The sequence below is a fragment of the Dermacentor albipictus genome, unplaced genomic scaffold (assembly GCF_038994185.2).
Source record: "Dermacentor albipictus isolate Rhodes 1998 colony unplaced genomic scaffold, USDA_Dalb.pri_finalv2 scaffold_11, whole genome shotgun sequence".
NCBI lineage: Eukaryota > Metazoa > Arthropoda > Arachnida > Ixodida > Ixodidae > Dermacentor > Dermacentor albipictus.
The window spans coordinates 1,948,943-1,968,576 of NW_027225565.1; the positions used below are offsets into that span (position 1 = coordinate 1,948,943).

At 45.9% G+C, this 19,634-nt stretch overlaps 1 protein-coding gene across 2 annotated transcripts in view; it reads right to left on the reverse strand.

Moving 5' to 3' along the window:
* Positions 1 to 19,634, reverse strand: part of LOC139051405 (arylsulfatase B-like) — a 170,507-nt gene that overhangs the window by 15,526 nt on the left and 135,347 nt on the right. For both annotated transcript variants that reach the window (XM_070528426.1, XM_070528425.1), the window contains 3 exons: positions 15,613 to 15,738; positions 4,538 to 4,664; positions 1,346 to 1,642 (listed from right to left, as the gene is read on the reverse strand). In XM_070528426.1, coding sequence (XP_070384527.1) covers positions 1,346 to 1,642; positions 4,538 to 4,664; positions 15,613 to 15,738 — 550 coding nt within the window. The remainder of the gene's footprint in view (positions 1 to 1,345; positions 1,643 to 4,537; positions 4,665 to 15,612; positions 15,739 to 19,634) is intronic.

Here is a 19,634-nt window from a genome sequence, read left to right on the forward strand (position 1 = left end):
AGCAAGGTATGTTAGACATATGTCCATTGAAACCCCACCACTGTCGCTGGAATGTCAGCCGTCGACTGAGTTGGCAATATCTAATATATATTTTATGTGTTTTTTTTTCAGGGCACTTGGAAATTTGCCTCTCATGAATTTTTGACGTCGTCTTTTGAGCGTCACACCAGATTAGTGGGATTACAAGCCACACAGCGAAAGAAGGGCAGCTATAGCCAGTCTTTGCTTCAGTGCGCGCTAGCAGTGCGAGCATGCGCGTGAGGCTGCCGCGCGGCGTTCTGCAATTTAAAAACCAAAAAAAGGAAAAGAACGCACAGCAAATTAATCTAAAGTAACGTATAAGCAGTCGTATAAGGCAGTTATTTTCAAGGATCACAATTTTTTAGCTAGTTACTGAGTCTATTTATGTAACAGTTTTCCACAATTGGTGGCAAAAAATTAGGGAAACTATGTTGTAGTGCTAGAGATGCACTGCAACATGCAGCTCTAGCCTCTACAGCGTCGCACCCAATGTATTGACTGAGTACAGATAGTAGGCTCGCTCGCTTTCGCACCAGTGATAATCTGTTTTTCTGGAGCGCAGCTCTTAGGTGCCCGTACCTGCAGAGAGCGTCGGCGTCCGCGAGGGTCTAACCGAGTGAACGAGCACAGCGAACGGCGGAGACCAATGAGAGCGGTCCCTTCACTGACGTGCGCGCAGCAAACTGGCGTCATCCGGACCCACCCGACCGCTAAATGCATATTCGTATGTGCTGAAGGATAGAAGGGTTCCAATCCGGGCCAGTTGGTACATGGTTAAAGGAAAAAAATCAGTCAAAACACAAAGGACAAGAGGATAGGTTCACACCACAACGACTGGTGATAACCTGTTTCGTATGTTTCGTGGTGATAACCTGTTATGTGCTCTTAGCCGAACCGCCCGTTTCGTACTATCGTCTGCTCGCGTCAGCTCTCGCTCGCGCTGGTTTGATTTGCTTGGTCTGGTCTCGTTTGCGCTTGTTTCTATTGTCATGGTTTGCGGTTTTGTATTCAGATTGTATACGCGACTCGAATTGTGTAGTACTTCCTGGAAGCCACGTGGCACCAGCGATTCCACCGAAACCTTAGACGAGTCACCTATAAAAGCGGACACGCTTGACACGCAGATCCGATTTTCAACGATTGACGACTCTGCTACATGTTTCTCTAAAATCCTTTGCCTCCATGTATTGCGTAATGAAAACACGTGTAACACTGTGCTCCAATTTCGCATTAGAGAGTATCGCATTCATCCGTGAACTTTTTTTTTTTTGCTCTCAGTAATTTTCAGTTCCATTCTAGGGGAAATGCCCCCGAACTTCATTACCGGCAGCCGAGTAGAGCGTTGGCATCCAGTCGATGACGTGCACCAGCTGCGGCAGGACAATGCGTGGACCGGGCCTCAGAAGTGGACTCCAAACTAGGGCGGGCACGCGGACGCCTCCTTCCCAGAGGGTGCCCTTTGTGCCGCGCAGCGGCCAGTTGGAGCCAGTATTGGAAGACAGGCCCCAAGGAATACCACCGTTGTCACTGGCGAACACCAGCAACGTGTTGGATAACATGCCACGACCATGTAGTGCATTCACTACGCGGCCCACGGACTCGTCTAGCACATCCAAGGTACCTAAGAGAGCGTCGAAGAAATACGGTTAGAATGTTTACATGTATATTCGCACACTGCGGCCATCACGCTTATAGGAGAGCCATAATGAAAGTGATACGCAACAATTCTTGACAAGCTATTATGCTGCACTGAAAGTGAAACTTTCTTTCTAAGTTTTTAAAACTTTTGTTCATTTTCCTTCATAGTGGCCAATCCAGTGCATACATTTTCCCAACTGATCCGGCAGCTAGAATATATCCCTCTCATAGAAATGTGTTGTAGCCTTGTAGAGAAAGCAAAGCACTACTGCGTGGAAAGCCTCTGGTGTCTCGTATTGTTGGCATCTCATTTGATCGCATTTGATGAGGATGCGGCAGTATTTCCCATCAAGTTTATCAATTAATTATCTCTATTTCCAAACGCGAAGAGTGAGAACAAATATTTTCGTGTTGCATGATCACGGTTTTGCGGGTCTCATACCGCCCAATGATCGAACGTAAATTTGCAGTGTTTCAGGATCTGAGCGGCATTGGTTTACTCCTAACCTAACGTTTAAATCGTTCCCTGAACTGCACTGGGCTCAATTTTATAGCGTTCTCGCTATTTCAGTTACAGTTACTCGCGTTTCCGCTTTGCTGATTGCAATAATCGCCTGCATGGTGGCTTCAGTCATGTATGTTAGGGTTACTATACCTATGCTGATCCTAAATACTCGTCTGGTTACCTTTAATGGGACTGGTCCATCTTGCCACTCTTCAAGCTCAGTCACTCATTATCGTATGGGAGCGTCAGTCTGTTATAAATTAATGTAGTTGAACTTTTCTCTTTCATTTATATAGCGTGCTCATGGCTAGATTAGGCATCAATCGTCACTTACAGCGTATACATAGACGGAGGACAAAAAAGGACGATGTAGACAAGCGCTGACTTCCAACTGATTTTTATTTTCAGAAACAAACGTATATACCCTGAAACACCAAGACAAAAGCGCCCTCTACAACCAGCAACCCGACATGAGAATTCATTCAGAATTTATTACCTAAGATGATCGAGAGCGCATGTGCGACGTCACAAAATGACGGGCTTTTCTTAAGAGCGCTAGCACTTTACATATATTGTAACAGGATAGCTTACTAACAAGGTCAAATGCAGTTTCTGGGTAGTGTCCCTGGAGGCTCAAATAACAACCATATGAAGTGCATTTTACGCGATAGAAATTAGTTATCTTTCGTAACCTAAAAAGATAAAATATCCTAAGCATGCGTTTTAATTACGAGTGCCATCAAAGAGGGCACGCAGAATGCATGACCTCCACAATTTTGGACGCCACATTATAGGATTTCTCGATTAACATTCCTCCATCCTCCCTAAATGCACATGAAGCACACCCGCGCAATACTTATATCTCATCAGTTCGTGACAAAGATCCGGTAAGCGCTCCGGGGCAGTAGTCATGTCTGCTGCAAAGTGCGTCGTCGAGGTGAACGCCTTCGTAAATATTGTTCCGTGTTCGGTGCATCGTGCTCACTTGAGAACAAATTTCCCCATTTCACCGATAATTAGTACCTTCGCTTAGGGGATGAAGTTATCCGCCTGCTGAGGGACAGACGGAAAACAGTTATTCCGCAGTTCACAGCAGCATTTAAACGAAGGCCAATCTTGAGCATTGTTTTATAAGCATTTGTTGGATCTTATGACTTGGGTTGGTGGGCCGTACGAAGGTACTTTGCATAGGAACTGGTTAGCGTCGCCAATTACTCGCGGTCGTGGAGACTGCGCCTCCTAAAATGCCAACATATTTTGAACAATATTATAAAATACGAACCAATTACTTCAAAAAATAGGGGCCGTATAACGTAAACTATTCCAATATATTTTTATTTCAATCTCCTGACGTCAAATTTGCGTAATCACCGACGCAAGCATCGGACGCTCACCCGCAGGGTTGTCTGAGCCAACCAATCAAACGCTCTCCTCCATCACAGGAGGTTACTTTTGTTTGCTTGAAAAACGAATAACATTGCCTGCACTGAGCGGCTCGTCTTATCTAATTGGCTCACAAGAGACGAGGAGCATGCTCAAGTGGAAAGGGATTCAATGGCGCCTAGCCACTGCACTGAATATCGATAACCGGGTGAAGAGGGTGGAGCCGGCGTCTGCGATTGGTCCGTTTTCTCTTACTTAGCTTGCGGTGGCTCGCCGACAATTGCGGCGGCATGCTACGGAAGCTTAAGAATGACGCCAAATCGGATCCTCAGCAAAGAAGAGCTGGCAGAACGAGGTCGTAAACATGCCGAAAGTTCTAGAAAACGTTACACGGCCACGCAAAAACTTTTATTACACGAAAATGAACCCATGCTCTCCGTTAGTGGTGAGTAGCCAGTGCCAGAACGATCGGCGGCAGCCATCTTTTATTCCTTTCGGAACAGGGCAGCCTGCGGCTATTCAGAAGAAAATTCAGTTTTTTTCGGCATATTAATGCATCTTTATCGCGTACACGTCACTTTGGCGCGGTGAGATCTTGCGGTTTTGTGAAGTCGCGTGAGAGGCAGATGAAGTGGGTGCAGCCCGAAAACTTTTGACGAATAGCCGATAGCCGAGGGCTAATGGCAAAACGGCGTTGAATCAGAAATAACTATTTTTGTTTTGTTCGGCCAAATTATGCATACTCAGTGTGTACACGTCATATCAGATTGGGAGCTATTGAGGTTTTCTTGACGTCGCATGACAGACGGGAAATGGGGTGGCCCCAAAAAAGTTTTTGACCAATCACGGTGGGCTGATTGCAGAATTGGAATAGAAAAGTTTGGAATAGTTTTACGTTATAGCACCCTAGGTTAACAATGTTAACAATGTTTTCTTGAAGAAGCGAATACCGCATGTACTTTAATACGGTTTCCTGCGCGATCGACTTACCAGCCAAAAGGGTCCGGTTTCTGTCTCCAATGTAAGGGAACTTGGCCAGATTCTCTTCCGGGGCGTCTACGGTGAGGGCGTCCGTCTGCCCATGTGCCGCCAATGTGCTCAAGTACATGAACATGGGCTGCGATGGCGAAAGATTAAGAGGTCCTTTAAAGTTAAGCGCCAAAGGCAAATATGACTTTTGATAGGTAAAAGCACCGCCACGGCCGCATTGGTTTCGTACCTATGGCGTTCTGCCGATCCTTAATTCGTTCAATCAGCCGCCTATAGCCGAATGCTCGCTGGAGTCACTTGATAGCGTCATAGTTAATGTGCTTGACGTGCTCTGCCAAATTTGCACTCGCATCTATTTCACTTCATTCGTGGGCATTAGATATCGCTCCATCCTTCATTACCATGCATTGGTGAGTGAGATATAAATATTGGCATTCTACTCAGATATGTATAGGTCGTGCCGGTGCTGGCTTAGGCGAACGCGACTCTGAAATTTCTTGCCGCCCTCTGAAAATGTCAAGGCAGGCTTACTCGCAGCGCATGGCTTCGCGACCATAACCACATCAGCTGGGATGGTAATTTCTGGGCCACTTCGCGCTGCCCATCGTCTTCATTGGCACCCATAGGGTACCTGCACGTACACATGAAAGGGCGCCGTAGCCCACCGCCTCCTCTCCCCTTTCGTCTTCTCATTATAAATTACGCAGTGGCCAAAACTGGCGCTTATCTCTTGGCCTTTCCCCCTACTTATCCAGGGCGACACCTAGTTGTCCGCTGAACCAGGTGCGTTCGGCAGTAGGGGTTAACCGGGGATTGGGTTGCCAGCAAGGACCGAAGGGTGCATGCAAAGTGCGAGCCTGCTTGGGCTTGCAAAACGTGTTTTACCATGTATAATACTTCGCTTTGTGTCTGGACCACTTTGAGGAACAGCTGGATTCTCAGCTTTGCTAACTTGAAGAGCCACACTCATCTGATCGTAACTCTCTCATTGTGTCCTGCTCCAGGGCCCCGCATGCTATGCTTTCCGATCTCGGTATGATTGCATCTTCTTCCAATAAAACAATCCGTTGGCTCTCTCGGTGACCTAGTCTCGTCTTGTGTATGTACACCGTTTTTCCGTAAGCGCCGCCATGTTGTGAACGCGGTGGCGCCGCCTATGAGCAGTCACCTAGAGCCATACTGGCTTGGTTGAAAGTGGTGTTTTGCATGGTAAGTATACGCTGGGCGGTAGGTTCCGGCGTTTGTTTTCGCGGTCGTGCGGTCTGTTCAGTATGACCTGCGTCTTCTACGTGGTAAATGGTTCTGTGAGACGCGCTGGAGTGGCTTAAGGCGTCATGGCCGGAATTTCTGCTGGCGTTGAGGTGGATGCAACACGCAGCGCGATGTGTGCGCTCATATTTGAGCCTACAATCAGCCTCCGAGATCAACTGTGTATTTCTCGATGTTTCATTCACTAATATGCCCTTATTGCAGTATTATCCTCTATTTCTAAGCTGCGGTTTAGGAGCCATGAAGCATACGCGACGATTGTAACAGCGTGGGTACCGTTCTTCTAAGATAGGAGCTGTGCTGTTACACTTTGACATGCGTTCAAACTGTTCGCTGCAGGTTAAAGTGCGTGACTACTTGGTTCGATGGATGAGATTCCCGCCGCTGAATAAAATAGTTTCGGCAAGTAATAGCAACATACCTTACAGTCTGAATTAAGCTTATCCAGCAAACCGAATATTTACGAACTGTGTGAGTGTCCTAAGCAGTGGTAGGTGTTGGATTACAGGTATCTTTGTTCTATATACCGCATGGTTCAAGCATATGACATCAAGGGTTATATATCTATAAATGTTTTATAGCTCGTTTTCACTTGCATTTTCGAGAAAGAGGATGATAACCGAAGTTTTTTTTCGGCTGTATTCGTACCGCTCTCTACGACGCACTGCCTCGTATTACGGAAATTTTGTCTTCAAAAATAGCCATCGCATTCTTTTTATGCGATCCCTCATATATTATGGCTGTACACAGGCCAAAGAGGCAATGCCGAAGCGCACAGCTTACATATGTATCGTGCAGGGGAACCAACCGCAGTGATCGCTGTGTTGAGCAGCGCCATCGGCCTCATGCAGGAAGGCTAGCGCAAACATAGTAATGTCAAGCCTACTAGACTTGAAATGCGCGAGAACGATGCCGGGGCATCACAAATATTTGATAGCGCCTGCCGCTTAGATGTTTCGTGGTTGCCTTAGGTTGGCCGTGCACGAGCAAGCGCTCTTATGTTTTACTCCCTACGCCAAGCGATCAGACAGTTCAGACAGACATTTACCATTTAATGCTGGTAATACAGAGACACCGGTTTTCTCTGTTGAATTAAAACCAATATAAGCAAAATAGTTCAAAACACATACACACACCACGACTGATAACGTGCGTACACCACGGCTGATAAAACGAGTCACATTTTTGTGCTCCCAAGACGTATTTCCGCCTACTGTAGTTGCCGATGCACCGAAAAGCTTCCCTGACGACCTTATATCAACGAACATGGTGTAAATTTCACGAAGTACGATCTAAAACATCTCGAAGTTGTTCCGCAGCAAGCGACAGCAATACTTTCAAGCAGCGCCGCGCCGGATCGCCCAAGCCCAAATGGTCCACGTGCGTGTGCTACTTGGACGACGTTATAGTATTCTCCCCAACGTTCGCTACGCACCTCGAGCGCCTCTCAGCAGTCCTGGATGTTTTTCTTTGAGCCGGTCTGCAACTCAACGCATCGAAGTGCCAATTCGGCCATCCGCTGATTACCGTCCTTGGGCATCTCGTTGACGCAAACAGAGTGCAACCGGACTGAGGCAAGATCCATGCTGTTAGGCACTTCCCTGTTCTGAAGTGTGTCAAGGATGTGCACAGCTTCATCGGCCTTTGTTCGTACCTCCGCCGTCTCGTGAAAACTTTCGCGCCTTAGCACGACCACTAACCCAGCCTGCGAGTAACAGCGCTAAATGTAGACAAGAGACGAGACAAGAAGACACCACAAGCGCTGTGGTGTGTTCTTGTGCTCCGCTCTTGTCTACATTTTGCGCTGTTACTCGCAGGATGGAAAACCAACAAGCCCAAGCTGCTATTCTAGCACTAACCCAGCTTTTCAGAAAAGGCGCCCCTTTCCAGTGGGGCGATAACGAGGCCTCTGCATTCTCTTATTTATTCGACCTTCTCACAACGCCTCCTGTTCTGGCCCATTTCGATCCTTCTGCGCCTACCGAAGTCCGTACTGATGCCAGCGGTCGCAGAATGGTCGCAGTACTGGCCCAACGCCAGCGCGCAACGACCGTGTTATCGCTTACGCCAGCAGGCTCCTCCCACCCTCGGAGCGCAACTATTTCATAACTGAGCGTGAGTGTCTGGCCCTAGTTTGGGCAGTTGTGAAGTTCCACCCAAACTTATATGGCCGACCTCTTTCCGTTGTCAAAGACCATCACACGCTTTGCTGGTTATGCTCACTGAAAGATCCTTCAGGAAGACTTGGTCGTTGGGCCTCACGCCTCCAAAGAATATTCGTATACTGTCACCTACAAATCTGGCCGACTACACAAGGACGCTGATGGTCTGTCTCGCTATCCGGTAGACGAGCCTGACGATACCGATAGTAGTACCGCCAACGGCATTTTCTCTGTGTCTTCCTTCGCTAACATCGCTGATGAACTGTACCGAGACCTATCGCTGCGAGCACTCATTGAGCGTCTGTGCTCTACACCTGCCGACGCATCCGCTCACCGATATGTTCTACAGGGCGGCATTCTTTACCGAAGGAACTTCCTCCCTGACGGATCTGATCTTCTCCTTGTGGTGCCAAAACATCTACGACCGACTGTGGTCTTTGAGATGCATGACGCACATACTGCAGGGCATCTTGGGGTAACCCGCACGTACGACCGCGTCCACCGCCGCTTCTATTGGCCTGATCTTGCTCGCACTGTCCGACGCTATGTTGCTGCCTGTGATGCCTGCCGGCGTCGCAAAACACCTCGGGTGCTACCTGCCGGTCAGCTCCAGCCCATCGCCGTCCCTGTGGAACCGTTCTTTCGTGTTAGATTATACCTCGTCGGTCCCTTTCCCAGGTCATCCTCTAGTGAACAAATGGGTAGCCGTCGCAACTGATTGCGTCACCCGATATGCTATCATGTGGGCTCTCCCTACGAGTTGCGCCACTGACGTCGCGGGCTTTTTCTTGCGTGACATTATCTTACTTCATGGCGCCCCGCGACAGCTGCTTACTGACCGTGGTCGTAACTTGCTCTCGAAAGTTATCGCCGACAATGTGCGTTCCTGCTCCACTCAAAACAAGCTGACTACCTCATACCATCTTCAAACCAATGGCCTCACAAAGCGGTTAAACCGTACTTGTACCGGTGTGCTGTCCAAGTACACTTCCAAGGACCACGACGAATGGAATATTGCCCTTCTTTATGCCACACTTGCGTACAATTCTTCCCGGCACGACACCGCAGGATTTGCTCCATTTTACCTACTGTACGGTCGCGAACCTACCTCGCCCCTTGACACGGCACTTCCTCCTGCTGCGATCTCAACAAGCGAGTATGTGCGCGACGCCATAACCCTCGCCGACCATGCACACCAGCTTGCCCGTGCTCGACTGACGGCCCCGCAAACCACTCAGCAGCGTCAGTACAACGCCCGCCAGTGCGCTCGTGCTCCTGTGGTGGCGCTCTCGTCACGTCGGACTTTCAGAAAAGCTCCTTTCGTGATACACAGGGCCCTACCGCGTGCTGCGCGAGGTGACGCCTGTGACGTACGAAATTCCTCCTATGTGTTCAACCTCGTCCTCTACTCGGGCATCTAGTGCTGTTGTGCACGTCAGTAGGCTCAAGGCCTACTACATTGCTTCCGAGTCCGGCCTTTAGTCGCTCCGGGACGGCGGTTTTGCCGCCGGGGGTAGTGCTACGGAACAGAATTTGCAATGACGAAGAGGCGAGCAGTGAGAAGACGACGACGATGATTGGAGGTTATCGCGGGCTGTTGCCTCTTGGCCAAGTGCGGCGTATTCCCTTGTAAATATACTTGTATTTAGCTTTTCATCGGCGTCTTCCTGGGTAATAGTATTCTTGTTGGGAAGAAGGAGACGCAGGTGAGTGCTCTCACAGCAAAAGAGATTTCCTTTTTTAAGCGAGGAAGAGCTTTCATTCATACCTCAAAGAAGCTACCCCAGTGTGGCGCGCCACAGCGGTCTCAAAAGTCTACAGGGGTCACAGTCAGTGCTCCCGTAACAAATCCATCCACCCCCTTGGTGACAGGTGCGAGTGCTGGACGATCATCATCAAAGACGGGCCTGCAGAGAGCTGTTCCGCAGCTCGCAAGGCTAACTCGAACGCCCAGGCTCGAGAAGCGTTAAAGGCGCGCGCCTCTCGATCACCCAGCGCCTCGGAGAAGGCGACCGACCTCGCACCCAAAACCGCGGCGTCATCGGCGCCAAAAGAACAGCGCTCAGCTGAGAACTCTAACGACAAGCTACTAGTAGCTGCACCAAAAAAGAGTAGGTAACCTGAGTGGTTGCCGCCCTTCAAACGAGTACTCTTCCTTAACGCATGCCACCTCTTACTTTTAGGTTCACGCACATCTGTAGATTTTTTTTTTAATTCATAATGGTGGCCTTCATCAAACATTGAAACTGAAGACGTGTCTACACAATCTGGGTGACATCAAAGACATCATCAAGTTTTTGCCTGAGGTACTCTATCTAAAACGAATTTAGATTCAAAAATAGTCAAATGCTTAAAGGTGTGACCACTTCCAGCCGTTTGTTAGGATGAGCCACTGTAGCCGTGAAGGGCGGCATTCCTACCTGAAATGTCCAATTGAATACGTCTTCCACGGATGCAGCCATCAGCTGTCTGTTTCACAAGACCACCACTATTTGTTCACTGTACCGTCCACCCCGTACATATTTCACTATTAAACACTTTAAAAATTGAACAAAACAGTTACCACAGCCCTTTGTTTGATAGGAGAGGGTAATGCTCACTGTACTATTTGGGACAGTGACGAAACTGATCAAAGAGGGCAATTCGTTGAAAATCTCATTTTCTGTAATATCTGCCTCTTAAATTCAAGTGCAACGACCTATTTTTTACCGACCTCACGCACTTTTAGCTGTTTAGAAATTTGCTTTATGCTCAACGTCTCTTTTTAGGGATCTTATATTGGAAGGCCTCGACATATCATGTGGTAGTGAACTCTTGCTCACAATCAACAAATTCACCATCGCCAGGAGAAAATGCAGCTAGCTAACTGGCCGGTTTTTATGGATGGCGTGAAGTTTGGAGGTGTCTTTCGCTGGACTTGAACGTTCACAAACTTAACGAAAAGTTCACTGAGGTTATAATTTCAAGTGGAGAAAAGGAGACACCTCAGCCATTCGGTTCTGTGCGCAAGTTAAATCCATGGTGGGCAGACGAGTGTATACATCTAAAAACATAATATAAGGCCTTGAGAATTCTACGAAGATACCCGACCTATAGTATCACCCTAGGCTTCAAACAGATCAATGTTCAAGGACGATTTATCCTAAAAATGGCGGAGAAATCTTCATGGAAAAATACATATCTTCAATGAATAGTTCCGTCACATCTCAACAAATTCGGGACAAGGTGAGGAAGATTGGAGGACAGTACTCGATCCCACAGAGTACCCCTACTTAAGTGTTCAGTCACAGAAGCAACACTACAAGACTAGGCCAACATATCTTACGAACACTTCTACAGCTATAAAGCTCAGCGAATTACTCAAATACATATTTAAACTACAAGGAGTTGACTAAAAACAGAGACTACTAGCTGCGCTTCAAATGAACTTTATAATAACTAAAAAAAAGGGCAACACGTCTTGACCTTGTCCGCTATCCAATGCTGGTAAAGCTATTGCCAGCATTGTAAGAGGGGCTTCTTGAATTTTTCAGAAAAAATATGAGGAACGGTGGTAATGCCTAAAGAATGGGAAAATGCATCAATTGTGCCATTTCTAAAATCTGGTAAACCCTCAGCATCCACGAGTAGCTACAGGCTTATTACACTAACAAGTTGTCTAGCATAATCACATTACAGCATCAACAACATAAGATTCAATCTCATCCTTCGATCAAGTCACCTAATAGACCCTCACCAGTGCGGATTACATAAAGGCTACTCCACCCCTGACTATCTCAACCGACCAGAACATGAAATTGGATATGTGTTTCTGCAGAAACAAGACTGTATCGCTGTTTTCTTTGATTTAGTGACAGCGTCTATATGAAATTTTGAGACTCTTGAGTGACATGAGAATTTGTGCCAGAATGCTAAACAGCCTATCTGATTTCATGTCAAATAGAACATTTAAAGCACGTCTCTGCACAATGCTTTCACGTACATTCAAACAAGAAAATGGTGTTGCACGAGGTTGCATTTCACTGCAATACATTTCATAGTCAAAGTGAACTCTGTTAATAAACCCATTCCATCCTCTGGAATACAGAAATATACTTCGTGGCTGCATGTGGCTTCCCGTGCCTCAAGTATATCAACCTGCGAAAGATAACTACTAATACATTAAATAATCTCCAACAATCGGTTGAGAAAAATTGGTTCCGCTTCTCCACCCAAAAAGCTGTTACAGTTCTAATTTCATAGAATTTCGTTCTGAAAGAAATGACGCAACGTTGCCGGTCAAAAAAGATTGACCGGCAACGTATTTCATGCATTAGGGCGTAAGTTTCGTCATAAAACTGAACTTCATTGCCCACATTAAGACAACAAAAATTAAGGCAGATATAGCACCAAATTTTCTTAAATTGTTATCGCACAAGCACTGAGGATCTGAGTGAACATGCCTACTACGCATTTTCCGGTCCCTGTATGTAGCGTCCGTGACTATGTTTGTGTAGTTTATGGCGCAATGTAATGTGATCATACCCATTAAACTACTTCACTCCATTCATAATCTCAGCCAGCAACTGGGAAGCCCTGGCCACAGAACACCGGCTGTTCTAAGTTTATACGTTGACTATAATGAGCCTTCCTTACAGCACCACATAGCACATCTTACCCTTTCCTATATACTGAGAATTTGGTCATCACCACAACAAATATGCTAAAACAGTGTCACACAATGGAACACACGGTGACAATACACCAATAAACAGAACATAATTCGGCCACCTGTCTCACGAGACGAGGAATACTGCCACATTGATGATATTTCTCACGAGGTCCTGCAGGTCGCTGAAAGGACACAAAGACTGTGGCCCCATGGAGCGATTTTATAAAGCTATGTGATTGGATACTAAATAATATAATGAAAACAGACACCCCTAAAGAGCATATCATGATAAAGTTCCGCGCTATTCAGGAAAAATATAAATACCACACATAATTTTACCCCGATGGTTGTACAACAACAGAAAACGGGGTGTGGGGACCGCAACGAAAAATCGGAAAATTAGTATACGGATACGTAATTTTTCCTCAGCCTTTACCACCAAAGGTTATGCAATATGGATGGCTGTAAAAAGTTATCACCAACAAGGAGAAGAATGCTATCATTTTTAAACATTCGTTAAGTGCACTCAAAGCTTCAAATTTAAACTCCCAGTGTGAACCCCTGCTTGTCAATATATTAGACATGGTGGTTTATAACAAATACGGATGAACCATACGATTTTATTGGACCTCAAGCCATGCATGAATAGCAGGGAATGAAGTAGCAGATAGATGCAGGTTCATTACAGCGTACAACAGCTTAACACAGACAACACTTCCATACAAAGACAGTCGTGAGTCGTTGGAACATTTAACTTTTAGTGATGAGTCAGCGCTCGTGTTACGTCTTTCTTCTTTGTCCGTGTTTGATGCGCGCGCTGTAAGTAATAAAGCAGATGCACTGACTCGCTCAGCTACCAGTCGCACTACAGTTATGAGGAATGCAAAGGCCCCGGCATTAAAAGGCAATAAGAATGGGACTCATGCATAGATAACAAGTTTCATGTAACTAAACCCCTGCTTGGCGAGTGAAAGTCGTGCAGCCACCAGGGACGGTTCTATGAGGTAATCGTATGTCGACATACAATTGGGCACAATCATCTGGCACGCAGTTTTCCACTTCGAAAAGAAAATGTGGTAATTTGCCAGAAGTTCTATGAAACTCTTGCGGTAATGCACGTTGTTATTACATGTCCCCATATTGAAACTGAAGGACGCAAACTCTTCCACAACTTTGCATATAACTTGCACCGTTACACCGCGCATCAATATTTAGTGATGACCCGCTAGTGCCATTCAGTGACTTATTCAACTTTTTAACTGAAGTTGGGGTATTCACGTAGCCTATAAAATAATGGAGTTATTGCTGCCTTAAATTTGAATTTCTAATATGTGTAGGTAGTGCAGCATGGCCTTAGTCGCTTTTGCGCTATTAAACCGGAAATGACTAATTGTAGCAGTCAGAGGAGGTAACTTTATATGTAACTAGTTCCGCTGTGGCGAAAAATTCAAGTTCTCAACCCTCTCCAAATTAAGCCTTTAGATTGAATGTCTGTGCTCTTGGGGTTCTAACATATGCAAGGCCAACAATCATTTAGCAATAGACTCAATTACTTTCTTGATATTTTGCAATAAAACTGGTAAAAACGGGATTCTCAGGTTCGCCAAGCTTATGTAATTTATAGTGACGTCTTTGATCCCCAGGATGCCATGAGAAGACAGAATAACCGAAGCGCCAGCTGAACAGGAAACGCTATCGCCGACGAAATGTTTTTTAACAGCAACGTTTTCAAGTCACTTGATTGGCAAATGGCCTTCAGAATACATAAATGATGAATAATACAATAAAAAATATTTTGTGAAATATTCGGGGCACGTTTGCGCAGAAGACTGCAGGAGGCTTCTAACAACAGGCGAGTAAACGTTTTCTGAATAATAAGTGTTTGAATTTACCATACATTAATTGCGAACTGTTTTGTCACTTGTGGTAGAAAGTAAAATATGATATGCATGGTAACAGGCTAATGTTGGCATGCGTGCTTCATTTAGAACTGATGACCCGCATTCTGTTTCTTACGAGTGCTCTTATCGAACCATCCAGAAATAAAGAAAGCAAGACTGAGCCTTTAATCCTTCGATGCCCGAAACTTCACTGAATAAGATAAACGAAAACGCGGGATTGCTTTACAGCCCATAGGGCATAACCAATGTGGTGTTAGAAAAAATTATCGCCATTTCGGAAGAGACAATAAGGTGCTGCTCCTGGGCAACCGTGGCCACTTGCGGTCGTGCTACTGGGGGAATAACGTGGAAAAATGGCTTCTTGACAGAACACACAAATGTATCTTGTTTTCGGCGCAATAGATAAAAGTATGCCCATGTGCGCAGTGCCCGTAATCTTGTTAAATTGAAACTTATGAGTTATATTGTTCTGCAATATTTAGGCTGCCTCGGGGCTACAGGATGAGTGATATGCTTCAATGAAACAACTAAAAAATCAGCCATAGCCTCTGATTTTCTGGGTCCTCCAGGGCGCTGTAGAGACTGACATCTGACAATTTCTTTCCATTTGGAAGTATGATGATCTCTTTGATTTACCCTTGTGTTAAATATCTGCTTCTTCGCCTCTCTCTCCTCCTCCTCCACCTAGCATATAACAAAAACACATTATGAAATATTTGGAAATTATTATTCGTGATCTGCTTTACGTTGCACCACTAGTGTTCCCTTAGGCAGAGTAAACAAAAAATTATTTAGAAAGCACCTATTTTTCTTGTGACAGCACAAATATACTTAAATACTGTTGACACGTGGTTTGTAGGACGAAACTTCTGTGCGTCCATTGTTCTCCCAGAACATTGAGTAGTTATTGGGCGGCCTGTTTCACGTTGCAACGTTGAAAATATACAGGCGTATCGTGAATTATCTTTAAGGGTATCAGTTCAGAGTAGTTTGCAAGAAAAACATATTGCTTAATTTGATGCTCCTGGGAAGGGCTGGGCATGAAAGAAATAACTGCGCTTTTTGATGCAGGAGCAGTAAACAAAGGCTAACCTTGTTGGTGTCGTGATGAGAGATGATGTCTACAGCTCTGTCCACGATGAGGTGGGTATCGTAAGCACCTCCCGCGTCACTCACAAGGTTTTCATTGTCCCAGAAGTCGAAGCCGCATTTGTTGGCCTGTGCGTCAATAGAAAGAAAAAAAGAACATGAGCGTCTTCATATGAGAAAGCAACGGAATTGCACTATGAGCCCTGATATTCATAGCCTAAGGCGCTCAGGTAACTGGAAAATGAGTTAGCATCATTATGGTAGGTGGAAGTACTGGTTAGCATGAAATACGTTTGCTGAGATCCCCGTATGAACTACATCTAAGGTTTCAAAGCTTCGAAACCGTCTCTATGATTTTTATCCATTTCTCTGTTTCATCATTATCCGCAGTAGAGAATATAACATGAAATCGTTCGTGTGCTGACACTATGTGATTGGGATAATTTTGCTTGGCGATGCAAGCGCGTTTTACGGAGCAAATTATGGCGCAACTCATCTCACGTTGACTGTTGATGTTAATGCAACAACATCGTCTTTCTGAAGTTAAATTTACTGATATTCTATAGTGGTCATTCTTATGCATCTATTGATTCGGTTATACACGACATATCTGCCCAGTCTACCGCGTCATTCGCTTGCCAAGGGCGCCCATGAGCATGGCGGCATGCTCCTGACTGTATGGCGCCGGCGTAGTGACAGCGATTAAATGACAATGACATGGTGACAACCAGATGAAGATTCCTAAATGATCACAATGGTAAAATTACAACAGTGTGACGATGACGACATGAGGACCACAGAATGACTACCGGTTTGTGATAGTATGACGACGATGGTGTGAGAGTGACGGCATGACGAGAGTTGGATGACGAAGCTGGAGTGACGACTATGGCAAGACCATGACGATGGCAGTATGACAACGGATGCATATAGCGACTGACTCATGCCGAAACATTAACGATGATGGAATGACAACGGTAGTATGGTAACAATGGTATGACGAAGCATAATTACGATAGATTGCCGAAGAATGATTGATGTCGATGAAACAACGACTGAGTAGGAAGACGACGGCAAGACAACAATGAGACGATGCTGTGGAAGTGATAACGATGGCCAAACGACGAGGTCATGATGCCAATGGTATGACGACGACCGTTTGACGACGGCGGCGTGATGATGACGGCATGATGTTAGTCATATGCTGTTTGAATGATGGTGATGGAACGACCACAACGGCATCATGACGAAGGTAGGACAACAAATGCATAGTGACAACTGTTTCACTAGACAATGGCCACCATGGCATGAAACGGTATCACGACAATGACATGACGACAATTCTACCCCGAAACCTGTGTGACGACGATGCATGACAAGAGTCGCATGAGGAAGCTGGAGTGAGGACAATGGATTCACCCCGACCGCATTACGAAGGTGATGCTACAAGTGCACGACGACAAAGACATGACGAAAGTCGAATGACAAAAATGGACGGAGGACGAGATGGAATGATGACGATGAAACTACCACGATGGCATCGCAACCACTACCACGTGCATAGCGGCTCAACCAGGTAGGCGAAAACTTGCACCACAGGGTCAACTTAAGAGGGTAAATTAGATAGATAGATAGATAGATAGATAGATAGATAGATAGATAGATAGATAGATAGATAGATAGATAGATAGATAGATAGATAGATAGATAGATGGATAGATAGATAGATAGATAGATAGATAGATAGATAGATAGATAGATAGATAGATAGATAGATAGATAGATAGATAGATAGATAGATAGATAGATAGATAGATAGATAGATAGATAGATAGATAGATAGATAGATAGGATAGATAGATAGATAGATAGATTAAAAAAGCGGCGCGGTGGCGTAGAGGTAGAACACCCGCCACGCGTGCAAGAGGCCCGTGGTTCGAATCCCAGTGCCGGCAATTTTCCACCGGATTAAAAAAAAAATCCACGTGTTGATGAAATTGCACAAGCACGCCTGGAGTGTGGCCTGATCCCGGTGACCAGAACCGGTAACGAGCTCCCTCACCAGAGCAGGATTGGCCACCCTGGTGCAGTATTGGCCACAACCTCCTATATGAACATCACAATCAAACCCCGGCCCTCAGTCCCCAGCAGCTGCGAAGCAACTGGCCACGGCGGCAGTCAGACCTGCGACGCAGCAGAGGGTGCTAAGAATCACTGGCTCCGGACAGGCCGCCATTGGAATATGAACCTGGCAACGTTTAACGCTAGAACGTTATCTAGTCAGGCGAGTCTAGCAGTGCTACTGGAGGAATCAGAGGGTAGTAAGTGGGATATAATAGGGCTCAGGGAAGCTAGAAGGCCAAAAGAAGCATATACAGTTCTAAAAAGCGAGCACGTTGTTAGGTATGGTCAGGCACCACGGGTGATACGTCATCCCCTTACCCTCTACTTGGTCGGACCCCACGGCGCCGAAGAGGTCATTCACCCGATCTTCTCCCAGGATTCGTCGAAAAGAGGATCGACTTCTCCTTCCCGGGCTCGGTAATGCAGGAGGAGGGGCCCTCTCTCTGTGCCTGTCACGTGTCATCGACGGAAAAAAGATCCCGCCCACACGATTGTACAGAGCCTATTTAGGGGCTCCGAAATGTACTTGGGATATACTTCATACTTCTTACATCATGCTTTTCTTATTTTTTTTAACTGCCTTTGAACAAACAGTGCAAGTTTAGCACTAGCAAATCGTCGTCTCGCCCTTGCTCGGTCGCCATTGTCTACCGGATGCCTGCAGCCCGCCGACAACGCTACGCTACTCAATAAGTAATGTCGGTCGAGCTTCGATAGGCAGGCGCCGCTACTTCTCGGCAGCAGTACGGTAGGCTACCCTGGAGTATGCAAGAAACAGGTTGCTAGCAGTGGGATCGCCTACAAACGCAACAAACTGGTTGCTAACGGTGGGATCGCCCCTGAGGTGCAACAACGTCCTGTGCTACCGGGGCTTAGCAGAGAGAAGAGAACTAGGAGTCAGATTCCTGATTAATAAGAATATGGCTGGTAACATACAGGAATTCTATAGCATTAACGAGAGGGTGGCGGGTCTTGTTGTGAAACCTAATAAGAGGTACAAAATGAAGATTGTACAGGTCTACGCCCCTACATCCAGTCATGATGACCAGGAAGTCGAAAGCTTCTATGCAGACGTGGAATCGGTGATGGGAAGAGTGAAAACTAAATACACTATACGAATGGGCGACTTTAATGCCAAGGTAGGCAAGAAGCAGGCTGGAGACAAGGCAGTGGTGGAATATGGCATAGGCACTAGGAATAGCAGGGGAGAATTATTAGTAGAGTTTGCGGAACAGAATAATATATCATTCACTCGCCACTTCCGCAATCGGGATAGCCGAAAGTGGACGTGGGGGAGCCCGAACGGTGAGACTAGAAATGAAATGGACTTCATACTATGCGCAAACCCTGGCATCATACAAGATGTGGACGTGCTCGGCAAGGTGCGCTGCAGTGACCACAGGATGGTAAGAACTCGAGTCCTAGACCTAGGCCTAGACCTAGACCTGAGCAGGGAACGGAAGAAACTGGTACATAAGAAGCCGATTAATGAGTTAGCGGTAAGAGGCAAAATAGAGGAATTCCAGATCAAGCTACAGAACAGGTATTTCGCTTTAACTCAGGAAGAGTACCTTAGTGTTGAAGCAATGAACGACAATCTTGTGGGCATCATTAGGGAGTGTGCAATGGAAGTAAGTGGTAACTCCGTTAGGCAGGATAAAAGCAAACTATCGCAGGAGACGAAAGATCTGATCAAGAAACGCCAATGTATGAAATCATCCTACAGCTAGAATAGTACTGGCAGAACTTTTGAAGTTAATCAACAAGCTTGAGACCGCTGACATAAGGAAGTATAATATGGATAGAATTGAACATGCTCTCAGGAATGGAGGAAGCCTAAAAACAATGAAGAAGAAACTAGGAATTGGCAAGAACCAGATGTATATAATATAATATAAATA